The following is a 27394-nucleotide window of genomic DNA, read 5'->3' as shown; positions in this document are numbered from 1 at the left end:
AGCACTGGGGTTAGAAACATTCACATATAAAACTTCGCAGAATATTTGAAAGGACGCGTCTGGATTAGGTGAACGACTAATTACAGTTTTTAAGAAACTCAGTGTCCTTCTCGGTGGTGTAGTGGTTAGTGTGATTAGCTGCCACCTCCAGAGGCCCGGGTTCGATTCCCGGCTCTGCCACCAAATTTGAAAAATGGTACGAGGCCTGGAACGGAGTCCACTCAGCCTCGGGAGGTCAACTGAGTTGAGGTGGGTTTGATTCCCACCTCAGCCATCCTGGAAATAGTTTTCCGTGGTTTCCCACGTCTCCTCCAGGCAAATGCCGGGATGATACCTAACTTAAGGCCACGGCCGCTTCCTTCCCTCTTCCTTGTCTATCCTTTCCAATCTTCCCATCCGTCACCAAGGCCCCTGTTCAGCATAGCAGGTGAGGCCGCCTGGGCGAGGTACTGGTCATTCTCCCCAGACTCAAAATCTCACGCTCCGGGACACTGCCCTTGAGGCGGTAGAGTTGGGATCCCTCTCTGAGTCCGAGGGAAGGACCAACCCTGAAGGGTAAGCAGATTAAGAAAGAAAGAAACTCGGTAATATTGTTGTAACTTAAAATGTATGTTTCCTGTTTCAGCACTGGTGAAGTTGTCACGAGCTGCAGATATAAGTGGTGGTCACGTCAAGACCGTGTGTCTTCCTCAACAGTCAACCAGTTTGTCCTCCTTCATCACCTGTATGGTGACTGGGTGGGGACATGCTAGTCCTCGTGGCTCCCTGACAACCACTCTGCTGCAAGCACGTCTTCCCATACATGACAGCGCAGTGTGTGTTTCCAAATACAAAGGACTGGCGGCCATCTTACCGGGTCATCTGTGTGCAGGTCACTTGGATGGAACTACAGGGACATGTGTGGTAGGTTCCAAGACAACCGGGTGAAAGTTTCAAAAATGTATTATAATAGTCTTATAAACTGTCAGTAGCTTCAAAATTAACAAAATCACCGAGCTTTGAAAATATAGGTATACTTTGACTTGTATTCAAGTTGCGTCTCTAGATAGGTCCACGAATATTGCGGGCGAAGCGCTCGAGACAAGGTTTCAACTCGCTATCTATCAACGGAACTGTAAATGGATGTTCTAACTCAGTGAAGATGTATTGTGACTACGTCGCACTGGCAAGAGAATCCGCTTGTTTGTCGATCAATTGCGATAGCTTAATGACACCGTCATGTAAACAGTGATCGTTCATTTAAGGATTTGCATACCAAGTCTCAAAGCAATAGTCTCAAAGTTTTAAAGCAAGAAAAGACCGGATCGCGAGAGTGGCAACACTTAAATACCTGGAATTTCACATTATTGTTGACTGGGACCTTGCTTCTGAGATCCATTGCAGAATTGAGCAACCCAAAATTTCTTTACAGAAACTTAGAAAGCTTTTAACAAGTCGTGATATATCTATTACACTACAGACACAACTACTCCGGTGCTACATTTTCAGCATCCTACTGTACGGCGTTGAAGCATGGACACTAACTACTGAGACCATGTGAAATAGATTGCAAACGTTTGAAATGTGGGCCTACCGAAGGATGCCGAAGATACCTTGGACAGCTAAAATGACCAATATAGAAGTTTTGAACCGTATGAACAAAGAACGAGAAATTATCACTACTATCAAGTGAACGAAGCTAGAATACAGAATGCGCAGAAAGTCCGTATACCCCTACATTAACTTAAATTAATCTCATACTGGCATGTTATAAAAGTGTATATACTCATTATTTATTTATTTATTTATTTATTTATTTATTTATTTATTTATTTATTTATTTATTTATTTATTTATTTATTTATTTATTTATTTATTTATTTATTTATTTATTTATTTATTTATTTATTTATTTATTTATACTTACATCTTACATCTTAGCAATCTGAAACATCCGTGTTCTCCTTGGTCTCAGAACAGCCGAATAAGCCGCCATATTCTGATGCTCGTATTAAGCAACATCCTTTGGGTCACTGTCTGGAAAGCTTCGAGCACCGCATTTTTCAGATCATCAATTCTAACATACCGCTGCTTCCTTGATGTAATCCCAGAGTGTTGTTAGATCAGGGCTCCTTGGTGGCCACGGAAGAGGAGCTGGATAATTGTCCGATCCATGACCGATCCAGCGATTCCCAAAGACTGCGTTCAGACGTTGTCAAACATCCATTGTGAAGTGAGCTAGCGCCCCATCGTGTTGAAACCAAACAACGTCTAAGATTCCCGCATTTTGCAGCTGAGGGATGTTCCAGTCATTAATCATCTGGAGGTAACTGTTCTCACTAACAGAACGATCAAACAGATGCGTTTGTGTCATTCCGGCCCAGATCATGACGTGAGGTGAGTTTTGCTCGATTTATTGAAAATAATGTGGCTTTTCTTTTCCCCAAAAGTAAACATTTCGACTACGGAGCTGCGATAAATCGCACATTCGTCAGTGAACATGACTTCTGCTTTCTCAGCCATTGTTTGGAATTGTTGCAGCATCCGACCACAAGCATCAACTCGTCTTTCCAAATGATCATCTGATAATTCATTGACACTCAATGGATGCCAAAACTTCATTTTCAGGTCCACTTTGATGTGTTTCCTCATGGTTGATTCCGGTATTTCCACCTCTGGCGCACGTTTCCGTATGTATTTGACCGGAAATAGTTCAATAGATTTTACCACTTCAGCACAAATTTCAATTTTAGAGGATGGTCTTCCACTTCTTGACGTGTTGCGAACACTGCCTGTTAAAAAGGATTTATTTTCCCACGCTAACAACGTCTTCTTTTTCGGTGCTGCTTTTACAAACCGGGTAAGGAAATCGTCCTTCACATTTTTAGTTGATTTGCCACTAATTTTCGCTCAGAAATCCACACAGCGGCCAGCAAACGTTCCTTAATCGTATGATCACTTGTATCAGCCATTCTTTCAATATTCTGGCACCAACTGCTGTCAACAATCGAAGTCGATAACAATGAGTATCTGGCAATAGAAATAAACAAATAATGGGTGGGGGTATACGGACTTCTTGTGCACTACTTTGATCATATGATGCGGAACAATACATACCACCTTCTACACATAATACTCCAAGGGAAAATTAATAGTAAACGTGGTCCGTGACGAAATAGAACATCGTGGTTTGGCAACTTGAACCAGTTGTTTGGAGTTCAGAAAAGCTATCAACAAACAGCACATCATGCTATTGATCACCAACGTTCTGCGAGGACATGGCACATGAAGAAGAAGATAAGGGGATTATTAGCCCCTCTTAACCCCTATTATATGGAAAAAGGGAAGATTTTTTGAAGGATCACTCCTTTCACAAATATCCTGACTTTTTCGTCAGCGAAGACAGTCGTTTGTCGTTATTTGTTTACCACTGAAGCCACAGATTTGAATTAATTCACAATTATCTTATTTCAGTAAAGCGTTGATACAAACGCTTGAGAAATTATTCGCAGACTTCTCTTCTCACACTCCTGGAAGATTCATCATTTAAACATCTACAGCAAGTGAAAACACGCCACTTAAACAATTTAGAAGCCAAGAAACCCAACTAACTACTTCTACATAAGCAATCACGCTGTACGATAGCTTATCAGACTAGCTGAGACCAAGGCGATGCAGTTTAAAGAGAGCTACTAAATTCAAGTACAAGGAAAGTCTAGAAATTAGACCAGGAATAAGATAGATTAACAGGTCACATCTTCAGACATCCAGGACAAGTTCAATCGGGTTCGAATGGAAGTGCTGAGGCTAACAATGGTGCTGGCAACCAAGACATGAGCATGACAAAGAGATTAGAACAGTAAAATAGGACATACTTTGCCTGTCTGTTACGTCATCACCCCAGAAACTGGATGGAACCAAGTTGAAACTAACTCATTTTCTGTCCGCTAGTTAAGTCATCAGCCCAGAAGCTTTTTTGATCCTGGCTGAAATGGATTCATTCAGTCTGTCAGTTAGCGACGTTAGATCTTAGTAGAAACCGACTCTCCTTGTCTGTCTGTTCAGTCATCAGCCCAGAGTCCGGCTTACTCCTTTTGTTCTCTGTTAGGTCATCATCCCAGAGGAAGGTTGCATCCTAGCAGAGACCGACTCTCTTTGTCTGTCTGTTAGATCGTCAGGCCAGAGTCTGGCTGTATCCTAGTAGAAACCGACTCTCTTTGTCCGTATGTTAAGTCATCATCCCAGAGTCTGGTTGGATCCTAGTAGAAACCGACACTCTTTGTCCGTCTGTTAGATCATCGGTCCAGAGTCTGGTTGGATCCTAGTAGAAACCGACTCTCTTTGTCCGTCTATTAGGTCATCGGCCCAGAGTCTGGTTGGATCCTAGTAGAAACCGACTCTCTTTGTCGTTAGATCATCATCCCAGAGTCTGGTTGGGTCCTAGTAGAAACCGACACTCTTTGTCCGTCTGTTAAATCATCGGCCCAGAGTCTGGTTGGATCCTAGTAGAAACCGACTCTCTTTGTCGTTAGATCATCATCCCAGAGTCTGGTTGGGTCCTAGTAGAAACCGACACTCTTTGTCCGTCTGTTAAATCATCAGCCCAGAGTCTGGTTGGATCCTAGTAGAAACCGACTCTCTTTGTCCGTCTGTTAGATCATCAGCCCAGAGTCTGGTTGGATCCTAGTAGAAACCGACTCTCTTTTTCCGTCTGTTAGATCATCAGCCCAGAGTCTGGTTGGATCCTAGTAGAAACCGACTCTCTTTGTCCGTCTGTTAGATCATCAGCCCAGAGTCTGGTTGGATCCTAGTAGAAACCGACTCTCTTTTTCCGTCTGTTAGATCATCAGCCCAGAGTCTGGTTGGATCCTAGTAGAAACCGACTCTCTTTTTCCGTCTGTTAGATCATCAGCCCAGAGTCTGGTTGGATCCTAGTAGAAACCGACTCTCTTTGTCCGTCTGTTAAGTCATCAGCCCAGAGTTTGGCTGGATCCTAGTAGAAACCGACTCTCTTTGTCCGTCTGTTAGATCATCAGCCCAGAGTCTGGTTGGATCCTAGTAGAAACCGACTCTCTTTTTCCGTCTGTTAGAACATCAGCCCAGAGTCTGGTTGAATCCTAGTAGAAACCGACTCTCTTTTTCCGTCTGTTAGAACATCAGCCCAGAGTTTGGTTGGATCCTAGTAGAAACCGACTCTCTTTGTCCGTCTGTTAAGTCGTCAGCCCAGAGTATGGTTGGGCCTTAGTAGAAACCGACTCTCTTTGTCTGTCTGTTAAATCATCAGCCCAGAGTCTGGCAGGACATCAGTATTTTAGTTTCTGTCAACATACGACTGGTCTGTTCAGCAACGAAGAATACAGAGACATGATTTTAATCTATGTAGGATCGGGTCGGAATGCACCCGAAGCTATCAGACGATATGAGTAGGAGTTTCTAAATAGCCATGTCACCGAAAAGAGGTGAAATTAAGAGCTAATGGATCATTCAAGGCGCATGCAGCATACAAGCAACACTTTGGTAGAATGTAATGTCTGTACGCGAATACATTCGTGAGTTATTAAACTTCATCTTCTGCTTCTTTGGCGTATTTAGAAAATAATGCACCCTGTTACAGAATGTATGTAGTAAAATTACTGCCATTTATTTTGCATCCGAAAATTAATACATTTATTTTTTTAAATTGGTTTTATGTCGCACTGACACACATTGGTCTTATGGCGACGGTGGGACATGGAAGGGCTAGGAAAGAGAAGGGGCGGTCGTGGCCTTAATTAAGATACAGCCCTAGCATTTGCCTGGTGTGAAATTGGGAAACCACGCATTTAATACATTGTAGTGCTCCTTTGAAACTCAGCGAGTAGGCATCCCACCATTAGTACATGCGGGACACTTATACGTAGAAAGTACGGGGCTATATGGTCACCTCAACAAAGGCTCAACAATGTGAGGCTTCATATTCCTACGCACGGCGGATGGCATGAAAAGTGAAATTTAAGTTTTACAAAGTCACAGAAGTGCAAAAGAACTCTAAGAGATACAGCCACATGAAGACATTACTTCGATAGGTTTCTTCTGTCTGCCAACTGTGGTGAGATAAACCCTGAATTAGTACTGTTTTCTGACGAGCTGTGGTTTTGTTTATATAAACGTGTACATTCTTATAATAACCGATCTTTTTTTCGTTAGAATCCGAGAATAATTCCTAAAACTCCACTTCTTAACCACAAAGTAGCAGTTGGTATGCAGTTATTGCTAAAAGAGTTATAGAACCAATAGTTTTAACAACATCATTAATTCTGACCGATGCATAGTATTAACGTTGAACGACAATTTTTCTCAACTCGCTGAACGACAAAAGTGGTCGGATATATTCAGCAAGCAGTACATAGAGCTCGTAATTCAATTAATGCGATGAGTGATCTTTTTGCGGACAGAATAATAGTGCAGGCTTATGCCATGCTCGCTCTCCCGATTTAATGCTTTGCTACTCCTATTTGTGGAGTAGTAACCCCTGAACTGAAAAATGTGATTCTCACAGACATTTTGAAGATTCATGAGGCTGAATTTTAGAGAGAGAACCAAAATAAATATAGCCATTGAAAGAGCAAAATTTGACTTACGGTGACTGAATGACTATGCCAAAAATAACGGCTTGTTAACAAATCCTAACAAAACTCAGACTATAATATTTTGTGCCAAAATAAACCTTAACTTGTTAGAAAGTAGACATACACCCCCAATTATTTTAAATAATACTCTCGAGCCCTTTTGTACGTCAGTAAGAAACTTAGACGCTAAATGGGACTGATCAAGTGACAAATACATATATGCCGTAAAGTTCAGAAATCCCTTTTATCTCCCAAATGCTACTGTACTACGAGTATATTTCCAAAACATCTAAAATTACAACTGGTAAAATCCCTTACTTTACCTGTTCTAGACTACTGTGAGACTGTACTTACGGACATACCTCAAGACAGTAATAAGATGCTCGAACGGAGTTTAAACCCCTGTATCAGATTTATATTTAAGCTGCGATGTAATTCTTACGTTTCACCTTATTATCAGATGCCATGGCTTCGTTTTCATGAGCGTCACATTCTCCACATGTTATCCCTTCTTCACGGAGTACTAAACTGAGGTGTACCGAATTACCTTTCATCAAACTTTAATCACTCTCCTTCTATCATAACCACGATACATGATCTGGCTCCTCTTTAACAATATCTCTCAGTCATTTCAGGACATACAACCGCTCCTTTGTAGTCATTGTCGCTAGGTTGTGTAATACCTACCCTGCTATTGTTAGGGATTCGCGTCCTCGCAGAAGATTTGAGATGGATTGACGAAATCACATGCTGAATACTTCTAGCTGACTTGTGCCATGAGTGAAGTGTGAATGGGTGTATGAATGAGTACATTTTCGTAAAAATTAGAAATGTATTTTCTAGTTATAGGTTTTTACGGTTTTTTCTTCTTTTATTATTACTATTGTTGGTTGTATAATTATTATCATGTTCATTTATATTGCCATTACAATATATAGTTATTTCTATTATTACTATCTCCATATTTGCTATTAGTATTATATTACACTGTAAAACAAAAAGCGACGCACCAGGAAGGAATTGTCCGATGGCGATAAAAACCATAATTACCGTTTACTGATGAAAATTCCGAGTAAGTCTAACAGTTTCACCTAAACGGAATTATTCAACTCAATAAAACTAGTTGGATTTTCTAGTAAAAACTACGTTTAATTAATTGGGAAAATCTATATTTGTACTTAACATAAATTCATATATGTTCACACAAAATTGAACTGAGACATAGACAAAGAAACACAAACGATCAAAAGTGCAGAACAATCGAATGATTTATGGCAGAGTCAATAAGGTGTTGGTCCACCCCTGGATGCAAGCTGCCACTCGACGTGGCATAGACTGATACAGTTCCTGGATGGTGTACTGCGGAATTTCGTGCTAAATGGTCTCCAACTGTTGGGCTAAATCGGCGACATTCTGGGATGTTCGCAATCGCCTTCCCATGACGTCCCAAATGTGCTCAATAGGAGAGAGATCCGGCGACCGAGCTGCTCAAGGAAGGATAGGGCAAACTTGAAGACAGTTCATAGCAACACGTGGCGTGTGCGGCCGGACATTATCCTGTTGGAAAGTAAGGCCTCGGTGTCGCTGAAGGAACGATAACACAACCGGCCGTAGAATATCATCAACATACCGCTGTGCTGTCAGTGTGTCAGGAATGACTACCAGAGAGGACCGGCTATCAAATGAGATGGCACCCCAGAACATCACCCCCTGTTGTGGGGCTGTGTGGCGTGCATTAGTCAAGGCAGGATCCCCACGCTGGCCTGGACGTCTCCAGACACGTCTGTGGTTGACGTCAGGGCACCGTTGGAAACGGGACTCGTCACTAAAGACTATACGTTCCCAGTTAGCGCAGTTCCACGTTGCTCGAGTGCGGCACCACTGTAATCTGGCTTGACGGTGAACAGGCGTGGGTGGTAAGCGGCGTAACGGGCGGCGCGAGCGCAAATTCCTCTCGCTCAGGCATCTGTTGATGGTCATAGTGGACACATTTGCGCGGGTCACACGCTGTATCGTTGATAACGACGACTCCGGTGCTGTGACAGCTCTTCTGACAATCGCTCTGTCTGTCCGTGCTGTTGTGGCCTTCGGTCGACCACTGCCGTCCTGACGCTGATGCCTGCCGTTGCTGACCCACGCTTGCCAGCATCGTCTGATCGCCGCATCACTTCGGCCCAAATGTCCAGCGACAGCTCCATTCGACCAACCAGCTTCTTTCAATCCGATCGCACGACCTCTTTCAAACTCTGACATCTGCTCATAATGAGCACGAATCCTTCGGCGTGGCATTCTTACAGCCGACGTTAAGATAGCGCAGTCGAATGCAACAGCTACTTTGAGCATACGCTTCAGAATCGCGCCTTATATACACCTGATGCATGCGCCGTTCGGATGCGCGGGAGCTCCCACTATTCATTCATTGGACACGAAACTTTAATCATTTGCATGTTCGGTCCGGGTGTCTTTGCATAAGTAATTTCCTTACAATCGGACAACGCCTCCCCGGTGCGTCGTTTTTTTGTTATCGAGTCTATTTAAAAATTATTTGCTGTATTTAAAAAAAATCTGTTCATTGTTTTAAATGTTGTGGTTAAGTGTAAGAGAGGGCCTTGAACCCTAACGTCGCCACGAATAAAATCGAAATACTTACTTAAATCACCTCACGCTACAACGCTTGTCTACAGGCTGATGGAGAGCATTTTCAGCACTTAGTGTAATGGGGTAAGTTTTATTGATATTTAATCTATTCTTAACTCTGATTATCCATTCACCGAAGTTTATGGGTTTTCTGCGGGTGTGTGGGAAATTTGTGATGGTGACCTTGCTCCCGTTTACCGACACACGGCATACAGGAAGGGTGGCAACACTTGAGGGACTCGACCCGTAATATTATTATTAATTTATCTGAATCTGTAGCATGTAGGCTAATATACCATTCCATTAAATTTGTTCACTACACAAGTTACACAAGACGTTATGTAAATCTTAGATCAAATTTCAGTAAACAACAGACATAAATTGAAGATTTCCCCCGAATAAGGATATAACCAACAAAAGAGTAATTTTTCAGGAGAGATAAAATTTAATTATGGCTAATTGCATATGCAAGTGTACAAATGAGATCACTTAATAAAAATAATATTTTATTGTTATAACTGAACTTTTTAAAAATAATGTATGAACTGGAAGTAAAATGAAATGAAATGGCGTATGGCTTTTAGTGCCGGGAGTGTCCGAGGACATGTTCGGCTCGCCAGGTGCAGGTCTTTTGATTTGACACCCGTAGGCGACCTGCGCGTCGTGATGAGGATGAAATGATGATGAAGACGACACATACACCCAACCCCCGTGCCAGCGAAATTAACCAATTATGGTTAAAATTCCAGACCCTGCCGGGAATCGAACCCGGGACCCCTGTGACAAAAGGCCAGCACGCTAACCAGTAAAGTCAAGAATGTTTAATATGAAGCAAGAGGACATTACAGAATTTTTCAAGGAAATTGATTTCTGTAAACTAATTTTCTACAGTACTACTTATTAAACAGTAATGACAAAGTAGAGAATACTCATTTTCGTGTTCATTTCATTAAATATGCGAACAAATAATTCTTTGAGTAGTGTATATCTACTCCCATTACGATCACGGCGTTATGTGAATTCTTTTTAGTTACTGTTAAGACCATTTTACATAGAGCCGGACGAACTGGAAGTGATGCGATGGTAAATAATCTGCAAGTATGCCTTACATTTGTTTATAACAAAAGAGAAATACTGTATACACACTATGAACACAGATTATAGTAAATGATATTTGGTGTAATAATTAAATAACAACAACAATAACATGTCAAGAAAATATTTCAAAATACAGATGTGATTTCGTCTATGGCATTTATTTAAATGATCTATTACACCTGGTGATGTACAAACACAAGCTCTGTCCACCATCGTGTCTGATGTTCCAACGCTACACCACGGAGGATGAAGTTCTGCTGGCTGTAAACCAGTTTGAAGTTCTAATGTAAGACACAAGATGACACCACAGCATACTGCAGCGATGATACACCCCATTTCCACTGAAATCTCACTTCTAAAAATTTGTTGGTTACACCCTTATTCCGGTAAGGTCTTCAGTTACGTACAGCAAAATGAGAGAGAAATCTCAGGTTGTTCAAAATACTTCTTTAATCGATACAGAACCATCTTTCCTTCAACTCCTATAGAATATGGAATTTGACATACACACACGAATATACAGTATATGAATCTTTTGCGGTAAACATTTTGTTATTTGTGTGTGTGTGTGTGTGTGTGTGTGTATGTGTGTGTGTGTGTGTGTGTGTGAGAGAGAGAGAGAGAGAGAGCAATGTGATTTGCTCACTTACAGAAAAATACCTTTTTCGATAAATTATGGAGACAAATTACCAAGGCACTTAAGTGCGTTATAGATGAGATACTTGGAGCGGTGCATCTGTATTCGAGTTCATTACGGCAGTATTCAAAAGTTACAAAACATTTATTTACTCCTTCAGACCAAATATAAACCTCTTCAAACAAGCCTCACAGTTTAGGTAATTTAGTTTAGGTGATGAAAATCCATATCATCAAAATATACATCGGAGTTGAGACTTCCATTTGTGTGCAATTTCTTTAATATAATTTAAAATATCCTGAGAGTAGGCAAGATGCAGAATTATATTTATGTTTCTTCTATAATCTTTAAGACCATGTTTTTTAACAACGAATAACATTACATTTCCTTTTACGAGTGAACAGTAAGGATGATAAAATCTGCCGAGTGGTAAATTCATTGCAATAATATCACAACATAAAAGTGAGTCATCTACAAAAATGATGGAAAAAATAACTTGGCCATACGTGAAGCAAGATAATGAACCTGTTTAAGGACCCAGTGCCGATGTAGAGGAAATCATTCATAATCTGCAGGCTATTCAGTGGCGGCGTGCAATCGGCCGATGTATAAGAGTAGCTAGCTGAAAGAAGCATCAGTGAAGTCACCGACGAGGAGCTTAACGATAGTCAAACTATTAGCGCTGATGTTATTGAAAACGATGTGAATGATGAAGAAGGAAATTAAAAGACTAGTCACGCTCCGATCAAAGAAGCGTTCGAGGTTAAGCTGAAATATATCGAATAACATCCAGTGAAAACATGTCTGCGGGCGTGTTTGTGCATAAAGGAGCAAAGGGATGCACCAGTAAAGTCAAGAATGTTTAATATGAAGCAAGAGGACATTACAGAATTTTTCAAGGAAATTGATTTCTGTAAACTAATTTTCTACAGTACTACTTATTAAACAGTAATGACAAAGTAGAGAATACTCATTTTCGTGTTCATTTCATTAAATATGCGAACAAATAATTCTTTGAGTAGCGTATATCTACTCCCATTACGATCACGGCGTTATGTGATTTCTTTTTAGTTACTGTTAAGACCATTTTACATTTCTTGCTGTGATATATTAATGGTTTTTATTTGTACCTCGGATTATCCGACCTTTGCGGTGTACCGACCATGTCCCGGTTCAGTAAAAAATGTCAAAGGTATGCTTTCATGAGCACGAAGTTGTAATAAGATTAAAATAAGGAAGAATTCCATCAGTGTTAATTTACTTCAAGATAAACTAAAATCGATCTATTTAAATACTACAATGTCAAAATTTATCTCTAATAAACGTTATTTAACATTCGCGTTAATCTAAGAGCACGAGTTCATTACATTTAAATATTCTTCAATGCCAAACTCAGTGTGTAGTAATTCGTTCCTGGAACATTGAGCATAAGAGGTGAAATAACGTTGCGTACTTCGTATCATATTTCATCGTCTCTGACATCAAGAAGAGAAATATAAACTCTGCTTTTCCTCTTAGATATTTAATTTGGATTCTTCTGTAGGGATTTTTATCTGGTACATCGTATTGCCATCATGGGGATGTCTGTAACTGGTGCAGAGACATCTACATACTTAACGACCAGTGCCCATCCACTGAATAGCTCTCAGATGGCTATGCACTCGCCTCATTTACTCAAGGCTACGGGATATAATCCCACCTCACTCAGGTGGCATTTACTGTAGATACGCTTTGAGTTCGAGAGACCTCTCGTATATGTACTATCTCGTTCAACAACTCCTTCTCAGGACAAACTTTAAGCTCCCCATCTTGTATCAAAACCGATAGTAAGCGAAAGAACGTTAAACACATAGGATTTAATATATGTCTTCTTTCCAAGACGTCTTCTTCCCCCTGGACTTTCTATATAGATGAATCGGTTAGCGTGAATGGGGATTCGAATTCCATAATTACCGTTTACTGATGAAAATTCCGAGTAAGTCTAACAGTTTCACCTGAACGGAATTATTCAACTCAATAAAACTAGTTGGATTTTCTAGTAAAAACTACGTTTAATTAATTGGAAAAATCTATATTTGTACTTACATAAATTCATATATGTTCACACAAAATTGAACTTATCGTTTAGTCATTTACTAACATTATACTTTCTTTCTAAATAGGGGGATTCTGGAGGCCCACTACAATGCAGCATGGAAGACGGACACTGGTATCTTGCTGGAATTACTTCGTTTGGTTCAGGATGCGCAAAACCCGGGTATCCTGATGTTTATACAAGACTTAGTTTCTACGTTCCGTGGATTGAAGGTAAAATCAAGATGTGGGAAATTTGAAGTGCTCGTATTGTTATTTCTGAACAATGAGGATTACTCCAACGACGTGTCTGATGGGATGTCGGTGTAAACAAAATTTATAGGGTATACTTTGCTCCGTGTATAAATATCCGTGTAGCTGTGAACTCACACACCCATATGTGTTGTGCTCCGGAAAATTTAATAGAATTGTAAATTGTTTGTTTAATTACAACAACAACAACAACAGACCAACAATCTGTGTGGTTCCTCTCTATGTTTCATTCGAAAGATTTTCATTTACTTCCTAAGAGGATGAAAAGTTAAAACTACACAAACACACAAAGTATTTCAGGAGGAATAGTAAAATTCTCGGGAGGCAGACGTATGGACTGTACCTTGTAAACACATATACTATAAGCATATGCCCAATTTGAAATGTGTGTGTGTGTTTGTGGACATAGGTGTGTGCATCAATAAATGCAGCGGTGAGTCATTTGTATTAAACTATTGCATATTTCCTAAGATTTTTGTGTCAATAATTCATTTCGATTGATCTATAGCACATTATATGGGGTTTTGTATCAATAAATACTGTACATGAATAAATCATTTGTGTGTATTTAATAATATTTGTAGTGTTGTAGTTATGCGAACCATACAAACAACTGTAATTTCACACAGGCATTACTCATTGGACATGTGTTTATATGACATTTTTTACTTGAAATAGTCCATACTACTGCCGAAATATTTACTATTCCTTCTGAAGCACACTTTACACTATAGTCTAAATACTGCAATTCTGGTATGCTAATCTTCGAAATTTTAGCGCAAGAAAGATCGGTAAAACAGCAGGCAGGTACATATACCATGACCTTTCTTTATTTAGTTATGTTTATCGTTAAGTCGTCACTACAGTAACTGGTTGGATCCTCAAACCGTACCACTGTAGGTAATGTGTTTAATTGGAGATCCTATTACTCAAAAAGTGGTATAATGAGGAATACTAGACAAATTACCTCCCCGAACCACAACGTATTATTGCAGTACGTCTGACCCTATGATGCACACATTTCACAGCAGCTACGGGCACTGGCCGTACCCTGCATCACCCGTAACTCAGCAGTTTCCGTACTATCACATCCATAAATCGTACAATTAGACATCAGTGAAAACTACATTTTGAACCTGCCTGTGCCAATGGGCAAGTGCAAAAATCTCTGGCGAATAATGAATTCGTATAGTTTTGCAAGTTCTTGGATGGACGATAAATAAACAAAAGATATATATAAAAACAAATCACTGTATGCCACTAGATTTACAACGAATCGTAAATGAGGTCACAAAAAGTAACACGTTTGAAAAAAATAATTTTTTAAACTAATACAAAAACGCTTAGAAAAGTAAGTCTTTTAACTCGGAGTGTTTATATCTAGATTTAATGGGTTATTTTTGCACTAAGTTTTCGCTTAATGATCGAGTATAACTATATTAGTGCATTCGAAAAGTATCATTAATATACAGACCATTTATAACTTTGTAGATATTCTTACCGAAGATGATATATAATATGGCTGGCTGGACACGCGTAAGGTGAATCTAATGAATACAAATAATAATGATCACTCGTTTCAATTCATTGACTGTGGATGGATTAATCCAGTAATCCTTTCCTTTTTTTTAGTATATTTGTACAAAATTTCTTGAGTGGGGAGGTTAGGAAAACGAGTAAGCTAGATTCCTTGATATATTACATACCAAGATGTCCTTCCAGAACTTTCGTTATGGCTAATTTATGAATGGGATTGCACCATCGTGCTGAAAGAAGGCTTCTTGAATTTCACGCTTAGTTTGGTGAATTGGAAATAAGTCAACAATTTCAGTGCAGTGTTTTTATGGTATCTTTGACGAGATTTGGTTCATTTACGGTTATATGGCTTGTACTACATCGCACCTTAATTTTCTGACACCGAAGAGATTATTATGTACAGTACATCCACTGGGATATTTACAGAGGAGAGTTCTTTATGTTAGACATTAGCGAAAGCTACATTTTCTTCTTACGTATGCCATTTATCAGGTGTTAAAATGATGCACTCAATAAGACCTGACAACTGGCAAAATAAATTCGTATAGCATGGAACGGTAAGTTTCAGAGGTGGAGAATGTTGTAGCTAGTTTCGTCGGTTCCATCCACAAGGCGTTTCTGAAACTCAGAGAAGTACTTGACACAAGCATAATGTTTTTGTTCTTCTCTGTTTGTTCCATTTGGCACGAAGACCTGTTATGATAATCATTCCACAAACATTCTTTTGTACTTTACTGTATCATCTCATAAATGTTGCAAAACCTTTCTCCCGATGTGGAGGGCCTTCTGGAATGGAGTGCTTCTCATACTCTCCCATTTCGTGAATATTGCCCAGCAGATGTGCAATCCTCATTATGGGCACAAAGAGGTACAGATAATGCATGCATTAGAGATGTAGTTCTTGCTTTCCCTTTGTTATTTATTTTATTTATTTGCTATATTTGCTTGGCGTATTCCTTTCTTTCTTTCTTTCTTTCTTTCTTTCTTTCTTTCGTTCTTAATCCGTTTACCCTGCAGGGTTGGTTGGTTTTACCTCGGATTCAGCAAGGGATCCCACCTCTACTGCCTCAAGGGCAGTGTCCTGGAGCGTGAGACTCTGGGTCGAGGGGATACACATGGAGAGGAGGTCCAGTACCTCGCCCAGCAAGTGTGATTAGCTGTCACCCCTGGAGGCCCAGGTTCGATTCCCAGCACTGACATCCTCAAAGTGGTTTTCTGTGGTTTTCCACTTCTCCTCCTGGAATAAGGAAAGAAAGAAAGAAAGGAAGTATTATTATTATTATTATTATTATTATTATTATTATTATTATTATTATTATTATTATTATTATTATTATTATTATTCAACTAAGAAGTTTACAATATTGTCTCAGGAGTATTCGGTGCTGCGTTCGTATGCACAAGTTACTTTTAACAATGCATAGTAAGGACATACAAATCACCGAAACCTTGATCTAGTCAAACTGTGTTAAACATGCCAAGTGATTCAACTAATCCTATGATAAGTGAAGTAGACAAACTTATGTTTTGTGCTTTTATTCTGTAATCTCTTTCTAAACAAGTAGTGTAGGTATAGTGTGCCGGTTATTATAAGAACATACTATAAATAAAATAATTACAGCTAACTACATGTTTCTTGTTTTAGTTAAGACAACGCAATGCCATTGGCGTGATCTGAACTGTGTTTCGATAGAGTAACAATTGTTTATTTTCGGGTGTTATTTGCCCAGTCACAGCTACAGATTTCAACACCAGGATGCATTGTGTGTTTTAAGGTCTTCAATTGGAAAAGCAAAATAAGTTAATATCGTAAACGCGGCAACGGGACTGTAAATTTATATGGAATACGAACTACAGGTATATAGCTTTACATTTTCAAAAATTCCACTATCATAGCCTGAGATTCGATCCGAAGCCGTTTTGGTGAGAAACCGGTGGCTACGTCATTCGGTTACCAAAACATGCCACAATAATACGTAGTAAGGATGTACTGAGCCTATAAACATAATATTGGACGGATCTAAAACAGTATGAGACATCTCACAGCAATAGAACGAGCTTTTCGGGTTGTCAGGCCAGTGAAGTAACTGGCATGTTCTGGGCGAAATGAGCACACGCTTACGGCTTAACAATCCAAAATCTGGTTTTATTGCTGCAAAATTTCGAAATGCAGTCACGAAAAAAATTATTTGGGTAGAACTTGCGACGTCTTCTGACAGCTGTTTGCCTTCTGTGGTGGAACAGGGGAGTGAAAAACTTACAATCTGTTTTCCAGTCAATGACCAGGTCAGGGATGGAATGAATGAAACCCCCATCTTGCGGCGAGAATAGGAATTGTGCCGGCTGCCGAAGACTGTCGCACTCGTCTGGGGCAATGTTTAATGGCTGACAGATGAAATGAAATGATGGTGGAGAGTGTTGCTGGAATGAAAGATGACAGGGAAAACCGAAGTATCCGGAGAAAAACCTGTCCCGCCTTCGCTTTGTCCGGCACAAATCTCACATGGAGTGACCGGGATTTGAACCACGGAACCCAACGGTGAGAGGCCGACGCATTGCCGTCTGAGCCACGGAGGTTTTTAACAGGGGAGTGATAAGCAGAAAGTACAACTTTGCTGGTCGCTTGCATTTTTTCCTTCGCTAACTCCATCCAGGGAAATCGAAGCGCCCGTGACTTTTCGGAATACAGACAAGTACTAGCTTGTGCTAAAGGAGCAACGCTTGTCCTAGCTGAACTCATCAAACTAGTGACCCTGTAACAGCATTTAGGGCCCTACAGACGAGGGCAGTCTCACTGGCTTCTCACCAAGGCGGCCGCGTTCGAATCCCAACTAATTCATGTGGAATTTTTGAAATAAGGCACGCCCCTGTCTTCTGCGTTCCGCGTTGAAGTGGAGGTTCTGTTGCTATGATCTCGATATCAACAGTAAGATTAAGTTGCAAGCTTGTATTGCAATAGCATTTACTATGCACAGATTCTCAAGTCACTGGATCAGCTGAATCACTTATTGTCAGTGTGTAGATATAGAAATGGTTGTACTGTGTATAATATTTTATGTGTGTTAATTAATTTTATAATGTTCAAATAAAGTTTTTTAATGAAAAACTGATCTTTATATTTTAATTTACACCCATACAGGGTGGGCGATAAATCACTGTAACCCCATGTAATATTGTAGAATATCTTTGTAACTTCCAGCAATGACGAGTGGCGGGAACACAACGAAGCACACGAGAGAATATTGTGTTGAGTGGTTGTCCACTCAGTTGCAGTGTTAACATGGCAAATTGTGGTGTTGGTGGTGATTATTGTTTTAAGAGAAGGTACTTGCATCCGGAAGATAGTGGGTTCGTATCCCACTGTCGGCAGCCGTGAAGATGATTTTCCGTGGTTTTCCATTTTCACACCATGCAAGTGCTGGGGCTATACCTTAATTAAGGCCGCGGCCGCTTCCTTCCCCCTCCTAGGCCTTCCCTATCCCATCGTCGCCATAAGACCTATCTGTGTCGGTGCGACGTTAAGCGAATACCAAAAAAAAAAAAAAAAAGAGAGAGAGAGAAAATACAACTAGGCAACCATCCTCTATTAATACTAATCAGAGGGAAAACATTGGAAGGAGTCCGACACTTCGAAAAATGAAGGCATCGGCCAAGGAAAGACAAGGGCCTCGCAGGGCATGACCCTAAGCCTCGCTACTTAATACTGACGAGGTCGGAAAGGAACAAGTTTTGACCAAGGGAAGTCGGATAGAATAGATAAAAGTGAGGAGCTTGGCACAATTCATTGGAAGCAATAGGCCCCTTGGTCACCAACCCAAGCTTGCAAGTTAAAAGCCTCGGTGCTCTTTTAGTCTCCTCTTACGACAGAGAGGGGATACCGCGGATTTTATTCTAGCACCCGATCCACTGAGAGATTACCATGGCAGATACAAGCAGTTATTCAATTGAAGAGTGATTAGTGACAAGTGTCTGGGTGCATGAGAGACCACACACAGGTCAAACAATGGCCCATATTACAAGTACGTTTCAGAAACAATTTTAGAAGACTCCGTCACGAAAAGCAAATCGTAAAAAAAAAAGCCACCACTATTAGATTGATAGAAACGCACTTTCCTACTTGGCTTTGTTGAAGGCAGACTGCTAATGACTTTACGTCGCACCGACACAGATAAGTCTTAGGCGACGATGGGACAGGAAAGGGCTAGGTCTGGGAAGGAAGCGGCCGTGGCCTTAATTAAGGTACAGCCCCAGCATTTGTCTGGTGTAAAAGTCGGAAACCACAGAAAACCATCTTCAGAACTGCCGACAGTGGGGTTCGAACCCACTATCTCCCGAATACTATATACTGGCCGCACTTAAGCGACTGCAGCTATCGACTGAAGAGTAAATAAAAGGTATTGCGCTCGGAAATGAAGCAATAAGGCCCTCCGATGAGACCCACCTTCCCCCTCCGTTATAATATTTTCTTCATTCGATGTTCACAAGTGAACTGTCAGACACCCATTTGGAGAAATTGATGGACACTTTCTCATGTGATGCCATTGACTTGATAGTTCCGTTCAGAAATAAGTACGCCTGGTCAGGATAAAATGTCCATTTTAGGACTGAACTGGAACATACTGCAATCCACCACAAGCTATGGCATGTAAGGGGATATGACAGCAACTACCCTGATTGGGCCCTCCTTTTTCGATGGGCCCGTTAATGTTGCAACTTACTCAAGAATATTGTTCGATACGTGGTTAATACCGCAGCTGAGAGACATAGGCCTAATGAATAATGTATGGTTGCAACATGAGGGGAAGCCAGTATACATCGTTCTACTCATGCACTGAAGAACACCTTGCAGGCCGCTGGATTGGCCGCGGTTTACTGATATCAGTAGCGCAATTAACTTAGCCACTGTGCAGTCCAGACCTTATCACCTCGGAAAAATGGGGTATCATCCACAGGCATGTGTCAGCGCAACCAGTTACGAAGACTGATTTTAGAGACCTTCACCATTCCTCATAAATGTTACAAGAAATGTCCGATTGGTCATGGAAGTGCTTTAGTTTGTGTTTTGAGCAGGCATCGTCAATCGAGAGCGAAATGCCTTCGGAGCCAGTTTGCTCCCCGCTCTCGATGAACGAGAGCAGCTTAGCGAGCAAGTAGGGGAAGTGCATGACTTAGTATGTATTGAAGGCCAGTGGCGCAAGTACAGTACGACCACGGCATGCAACCCGCCTGACTGCTGCTCTCTTGTCACGTGACAAACAGCCTTCCCGAGCGGAACAAGTAACACCGGCTCCTTAGAACAACTACGTGATGACGACTGGTTTTGAGCATCAAGGAACCCATACAGATACACTACATAAGGTAAGGTGATGCCTGCGAGATATCTAGTTATCTAGTTGGTAGTGGGGGTACCGTAGTACAGTCACTTCTCACCACCGGTACATTGCACCAGACATAAATTTTGAAATAATGTGTATTGTAACAAGGACTGTTTGATGACTGAAAAATCACCACCCTTTTGTGAACAAATAGCTTTCGTGATTAGGACTTTGCAGTTTTAAATGTCGGTATTAGTTTCAAATCTCTACCCATACATCAAAATTCATCCAAAAATTATTTTGTTTACATAATTGTGGTCATAAAACTGTTCTTCCATTCGACACATCTCGTCGAAGAAAAAATTGTTGTGTTGTCTGTGCATACCGGCAGGGCAGATGTTTTCAGGACAGAATGAATATTATGGATTGCATAAAACTACATTGGAAGGGGCGGGTGAATCACGCTCAGTATACATAAACTGAGGTCTGGGCTGCTTGTCCAAAGCCACGTATTAACCAATGAACATCTAGAGTCACATGCTTCTTATTTTGCTACAAATCACTGAAGACATATAATATGTAAAATTCTAGTCACAACAGCAGTCCTTTTACAAAACATTAATTTTTTGTTTAGGTAGAAATGAAACTGGTGTAGGTTTTTCTTGCTATTTTGCTTTACGTCGCATTGACACAGATAGGTCTTATGGCGACGGTGGGAAGGGGAAGAACTAGGATTGGGAAGGAAGCGGCCGTGGCCTTAATTAAGGTACAGCCCCAGCATTTGATTGGTGTGAAAATGGGAAACCACGGGAAACCATCTTCAGGGTTGCCGACAGTAGGGTTCGAATTCACTATCTCCCGGATGCGAGCTCACAGCTGCGCGCTCCTAACCGCACGGCCAACTCACTCGGTGACCGGTATAGTTAGATCACATGCAGTACGTAAAATGTGTGTCTTCCCACATAATAGCAAATTAAAGTTGAATCAAGGAGCAACAAAGCTAATGCAGTGAACTCCATTTGCGATCAACAGTTCACAGACGAACTTTTCCTTACTTAACACTTTACTATGTTTGTCTCAGAATTTATTTATTCTGTAATTCTTCTACTCCTTTTTCTTCCTCTTCTTCTTCTTCTTCTCCTCCTCCTCCTTCTTGGCTTTTTCCCCTTTCTTGGGGTCGGCGCAGATTTGGTCTGGATTTTTACAAATTGCATTACGTCGCACCGACAGAGATATTTCTTATGGCGACGAAGCGGCTGTGGTCTTTAAGGTACAGCCCCAGCGTTTGCCTGGTGTGAAAATGGGAAACTACGGAAAACCATCTTCATGGCTGCCGACAGCGGGGTTTTATCGCCAGATGCCTTGTCTGTATATGGAGGGATATGTTCACTGTTAGTTACATATTTGTATGGTGGCTGGAAGCGTAGTACGTTGTATGTAGATAAAGATGTGTATTAAGGCGAATACAAACACCATGACCCCGAGCTAGAGAAATTAACCATACGAAGCAAAAATCATCAACCGAACCGGGAATCGAAACCGGGCCTCTGAACCAAAAGTCACCGTGTTAACCATTCAGTGAAGGAGCCGGGCTTCATGTTTATTGATTTACGGGTCATCAAACAAGCGTAGAAAGTTCTGAATAGTAGTACTGGCCGTGTAGACGTGTTGGAGAGATATTGGGAAAGACTATACTAAGTAATGTTTTCGTCCCGAACTGGTGAAGCTCTCTTCAGGCACATCCCCAATTGAGGTGAGCTGCACGCACAATTTTAGCCACTTGCCAGCCCTCTTACCATTCCTACATCTCTGGCAGTACCCGTAATCGAACCCGGGTCAGAGAGGACGGCAGCTAACAGTGTTGAAACACACAAAAGTTCCATATTCGGCGTGCCAGTAGGAAGCGTTTTGTCATAGAGAAGTAGCCTACCAATGTCTAGGCCGCTTACGACAGGTGGACTTTACAAAAGAATATGCAAAATATCCAGGTACAGGTCCTTGCTTACTGTTTTGCCGTCAGAAACTAATTCCGAATGCACAATTCTGAACAGATCGAAATGAACCTCCCAGCATACTTTCCCTTTCCCGCGACTCGGCTTAATTTTTCGATCAGTGTGCAGATAGTGATTATCGCGTTAGGCTCTCTGTCGTTCAGAATGAAATAAGCAGCACCAAGTTTCCTCTGTCGTTAAAAAGAAAGCACCACAGGAGGAATTACAAGAGGTTGCAAGGACAGATCTTGTTGAGTATATTAAGTATGAATGTACGAACGTAGGCCCTATAACCCAAAAAATAGGTTTCATGGACGTAATTCTAATGATCGGTTAGTCACCTATAAATACATTGTTTTATACTTGTAATTTACTTAATTTCTTGTTTGTTGAGATATTGTATCAGTGGAGGACTTAGTACTACAGGCTAGTGAAATTACGAGGGTTGGAACTGTAATAGGTCCACCTCTGTGGTGTAGTGGTTAGTGTGATTACCTGACACCCCTGGAGGCCAGGGTTGGAGGGTTCGATTCCCGCCTCTGCCACGAAATTTGAAAAGTGGTATGAGGGCTGGAACGGGGTCCACTCAGCTTCGGGAGGCCAACTGAGTAGAGCGGGATTCGATTCCCTCCTCAACCATCCTGGAAGTGGTTTTCCCACTTCTCCTCCAGGCAAATGCCGGGATGCTACGTAAGTTAAGGCCACGGCCGCTTCCTTCCCTCTTCCTTGTCTATCCCTTCCAAACTTCCCATCCCCCCACAAGGCCCCTGTTCAGCATAGCAGGTGAGACCGCCTGGGCGAGGTCCTGGTCATCCTCCCCAGTTGTATCCTCCGACCCAGATTCTGAAGTTCCAGGACCTTGCTCCTGAGGCGGTAGAGGTAGGATCCCTCGCTGAGTTCGAGGGAAAAACTGACCCTGGTGGGTAAACAGATGAAGAAGATGAAGAAGGAACGCTAATAGAGGCAACTATTTAATTACGACTGATACAAAAGATATATATTACCATGTTTTACCGTCCTTCAAAGTAGTCACCAGCATTGTGCATAACCTGTTACCAGCGATGCGGAAATCGTAGGATACTTTATAAGAGCATGTTGTGGTGATAGTTCGAATACCGGGCGAGTTGGCCGTGCTCGCAGAGGCGCGCGGCTGTGAGCTTGCATCCGGGAGATAGTAGGTTCGAATCCCACTATCGGCAGCCCTGAAAATGGTTTTCAATGGTTTCCCATTTTCACACCAGGCAAATGCTGGGGCTGTACCTTAATTAAGGCCACGGCCGCTTCCTTCCAACTCCTAGGCCTTTCCCATCCCATCGTCGCCATAAGACCTATCTGTGTCGGTGCGACGTAAAGCCCATAGCAAAAAAAAAAAGATAGTTCGAATGGAGTGATCTGCTGCTTGACGAATCTCTGGAACAGTTCTGAAGTGAATTCAGTTGAATGTGCGAGAGGTCGTACAGCAACGACAGTGCCATCAAGGTTTTAGAGAGGCTTCAACAAGCGAGGCCAAAATGTGGCAGACCTGTATCGGCTAGGTCGTCCTGGTGTCAGAAGGAGAGGAGCATGCTCTTGCTGCGTTACTGGATACTAATTGACGTCAGACGATTCAGGGCTGCCGGCAGTGGGGTTCGAACCCACTATCCTCCGAATACTGGATACTGGCCCCACTTAAGCGACTTCAGCTATCGGGCTCGGTGATCCCTACTTTGAAGGTCAGTTAAACTTCGTAATATGTATCGCTTTAGTACCAGTTGAAATTAAATAGTCACCGCTATTAAAATTCCAACTTTTGTATTTCGAGTCTAAAAAAATCATTTTCAGTACTAAACTTAACAAGTCACAAGTCTATGTGGCTGATAAACAGTTCGGTTTTATAAAGCCGCCACACTCATAATGTGTGCTGAATTCTAGCGAACACCTGAGTTCACTTGAAGGTGCATTACAAGGTATTCTATGAAATTGTACACTTGCATTTAATAAAACAAGGAATATAAATCATGTGCCAGCCATTTTCCCCTCCTTCTAACCGAGTACATCAAGTTAATGACTCCCCGATTTAACATACCGAACGAGTGGCTACGCGGTTTGGTTCACGTACCTGTCAGCTTGCACTCGGAATATAGTGGCTTCAAACCCCACTGCCGGCAGCCCTGAGGATGGTTTTCCGTGATTTTCCATTTCCACACCAGGCAAATGATGATTCTGTACCTTAATTAATTCCACGGTCGCTTACTTCTCGCTTCTAGCCCTTTCCTGTCCCATTGTCGCCGTAAGACCTATCTGTGTCGGTGCGACGTAAAGCAAACTGAAAAGAAAAAAATAATTAAAGAAAATTAATTAAAATGGGATCAATGCCACATACTTAGAAACTCCAAACCCCTCGATATTACATAGTCCAAATCAACATACAAGTAAGAAAACACCAGGCATTATGAAATTTAACATAATACAAACACCTGCGCTGAAAATGCAAAATGGTAATAACTGTGACTGGCTAATAATTTTTCAACAGCGCTTTTCAACACAAACATCCGGAAGTGGATACTCTACCACTAATCGTCAGAGGGAACTACACTTAAATAGCTGTTATAATCAGCATGAAGATGTCCTTCGTAGATTACTTTGAAATATATCACGAGAAAGTTTTGTTGAAATGAATGAGGAATACGAAATTTCCATCTCTCTTTACTGCAGGGCCAACGCTCCCATATAGGTAAACTAGGCCTATAAGGGTGCCAGAATTTGGAGGTCACGACTGCCGCGGAATGATTTTTTTTTTTTGTATCCCACATTGCATGTTGCTTAATGCTGTTTAACTGAATTATATCAAAAATATAACATACAATTTCATAACTAATTCATTTACCTAGTGAATTGTTTGCTATATTTTATTATATTATAAACGCAAAACGATGTGTTTTGTGGAGAAACATATTCCGTGATCAGGACTGTGCGTTTGTTAGTTCAGTTCCAACAATGCATTTTCGCTGTTTTTTACACACAAAAATAAAATGGCATATGGGTTTTTTTAGTGCCGGGAGTATCCGAGGACAGGTTCGGCTCGCCACATGCAGGTCTTTTGATTTGATTTCTGTAGGTGACCTGTGCGTCGTGATGAGGATGAAATTATGAAGACGACACATACCCCCAGACCCCGTGCCAGCCAAATTAACCAATTATGGTTAAAATTCCAGACTCTGCCGGGAACCTAACCCTGGAACCCTGTGGCTAAAGGCCAGCACGCTAACCATTTAACCATAGAGCCAGAGTGTTTTCTACTGTGACCTTATCGGTCATGTACATATTTATTTATTAATTATTTGGCAGTGAAGAACCTTTGTAAAGCTCCCTCGTACTTGTTACAAAAAGTTGCATTAGGTTGCACATGCTTACACAACCTTTGTAGCCTGCTAAACACCACTCCGTCTTAACTAAAAGGATACACAGATAGAGAGAGAGGGAAGAAAATCTCAAGCCAGAAAAATCGATAATGATACCTTCACCCGTTGAAAAAATGGCCGAACACGATGTTGCCAGCTCGCGAGTTGCATTTGTATGATGAGATCTCGAGACATGCATAATATTTAATATGGGAAACCTCGGGATGGTATATGATTTAATTATAGACATCTGCCAAAATTCTAATTCTTTATAATATATTAACGTGTGGAAGAATACGCAATCGTTGCATTATATAACACGCTAAGCGTCCCTTGTACGCAGCACCTTCATGGAAGACATTGTTGGGGCATTATTTTGATAATTAATTTTGAATAAATGGCCGAACATTTCAGGTTCCGCACATAACCAGACTACTTAAGAATCTGAGTCACACGTTTGAGTGTATTACCGATGTCATACGACACGTTGAACTATTAATTAAAAAAAAAGTAGTGGGGACTATCCATTGTCTCTTGCATGGAAGGGGGAAAGTTTATAAAAGGAATCAGATGATGACAACAGTATCCACTTCACGCGAAGGATTCAAAGCAGAACCACGGTTTGATGGTGTTCTGATCTATTTAGTGTTTCAGACTGTAAATGTACAGTTTATATCTTCGAGAATATTGTAATTGTCTACAAACAATAGTATTTAAAAACAGGTTGAAGTTATGTGATCGCAAGAACGGTATAATTGTAACTTTTTAAGTGATGCAACAAGTATTAATTTCATTATAGTGCTATTAATTGTATTTTTTGTGTTAAAGTGACGCAACAAGTCTTAATCTCATAAAAACTGTTATAAGTGTAGAAGATAACCATTGGAATATGAACGTGCTCAGCGGGAGTAGCAACGGACATGAACCCGTGACCAACGTCAACACCATGGAAGCTTAAAAGGAAAGAATGAGGGTCTTACCCGGGACCCGAACCTTGGATTGTTACGACATGATGATAAGTACTAAAATGAAATAATTTTTTAATAAATGCGCGGTTATTCATTATGCAGATCACGTAAATTAGGTTAGACATGTAAATTGCATGTAATTTTTTAATTAGAAAGAGAACTTGTGAGTGGTCTTCATATTCATTTATGTTCATTTCATGGAATTAATAGTCTACTCCATGGGCTTAAATATATATATATAATTAACGTAATGCATGTATTTGACGTGATGATAAAATATTAGTTAGTTTGAGAGTGCTTAGATTAGGTAAATGTAATAGATAGTGGATTTGTTTTTGGCACTGAGCCGAGCCGTAATTTTGTATATTTATTTACGTGATATCCAAGCTTATTATGATAATGCATGTGATTATGCTTGTAAAAATGGATTATCGACTGTTAACATTAGGATAGCAAGGCACTCTTATTTTCATGTAATTCGCATGATGATATATTTGTAGATGGCTGTATTAATTATATGCGTAACTTGTGACATGCCTAGACATCGAACAGACGCCCTCCTATTGAGATTAGCGTTTTCCTTTTATGTGAAATATTTTCCCTTTCTATATATGCGAAAAACGTTATGGATATGTTTAAAATCCATATTTGATTTTATTGATTTGATTTTAAAACGTAGGAAAAACCTAGGCTGTATTCTGTAATCGGATGGAATCGAAGCCGGTCATTCTGAGTTGATGGATGTGAATATAAGAAAATGAACACTGGATTGATATTGTATTGTAGAATTATGGCAGGACAGTGAATTTATAAGCCAGTGGAGCTTTGGAAATATGATATGAGAATATATAATGAAATAAGATTATTTAACAAATATGTGTTCCAAGGGAAACGATTTG

At 40.8% G+C, this 27394-nt stretch overlaps 1 protein-coding gene across 1 annotated transcript in view; it reads left to right on the top strand.

The window, feature by feature from the left end:
• The window catches only part of LOC136866711 (chymotrypsin-like elastase family member 2A), a 172864-nt gene extending 159572 nt beyond the window's left edge, over positions 1-13292 (top strand). The window contains exons 7-8 of the mRNA XM_068226817.1: positions 626-903; positions 13122-13292. Coding sequence (XP_068082918.1) covers positions 626-903; positions 13122-13292 — 449 coding nt within the window. The remainder of the gene's footprint in view (positions 1-625; positions 904-13121) is intronic.
• Positions 13293-27394: the final 14102 nt, after the last annotated feature.

This window comes from Anabrus simplex, chromosome 3 (genome assembly GCF_040414725.1).
Source record: "Anabrus simplex isolate iqAnaSimp1 chromosome 3, ASM4041472v1, whole genome shotgun sequence".
Classification (NCBI taxonomy): domain Eukaryota; kingdom Metazoa; phylum Arthropoda; class Insecta; order Orthoptera; family Tettigoniidae; genus Anabrus; species Anabrus simplex.
This window is presented reverse-complemented; position numbering and strand designations above follow the sequence as displayed.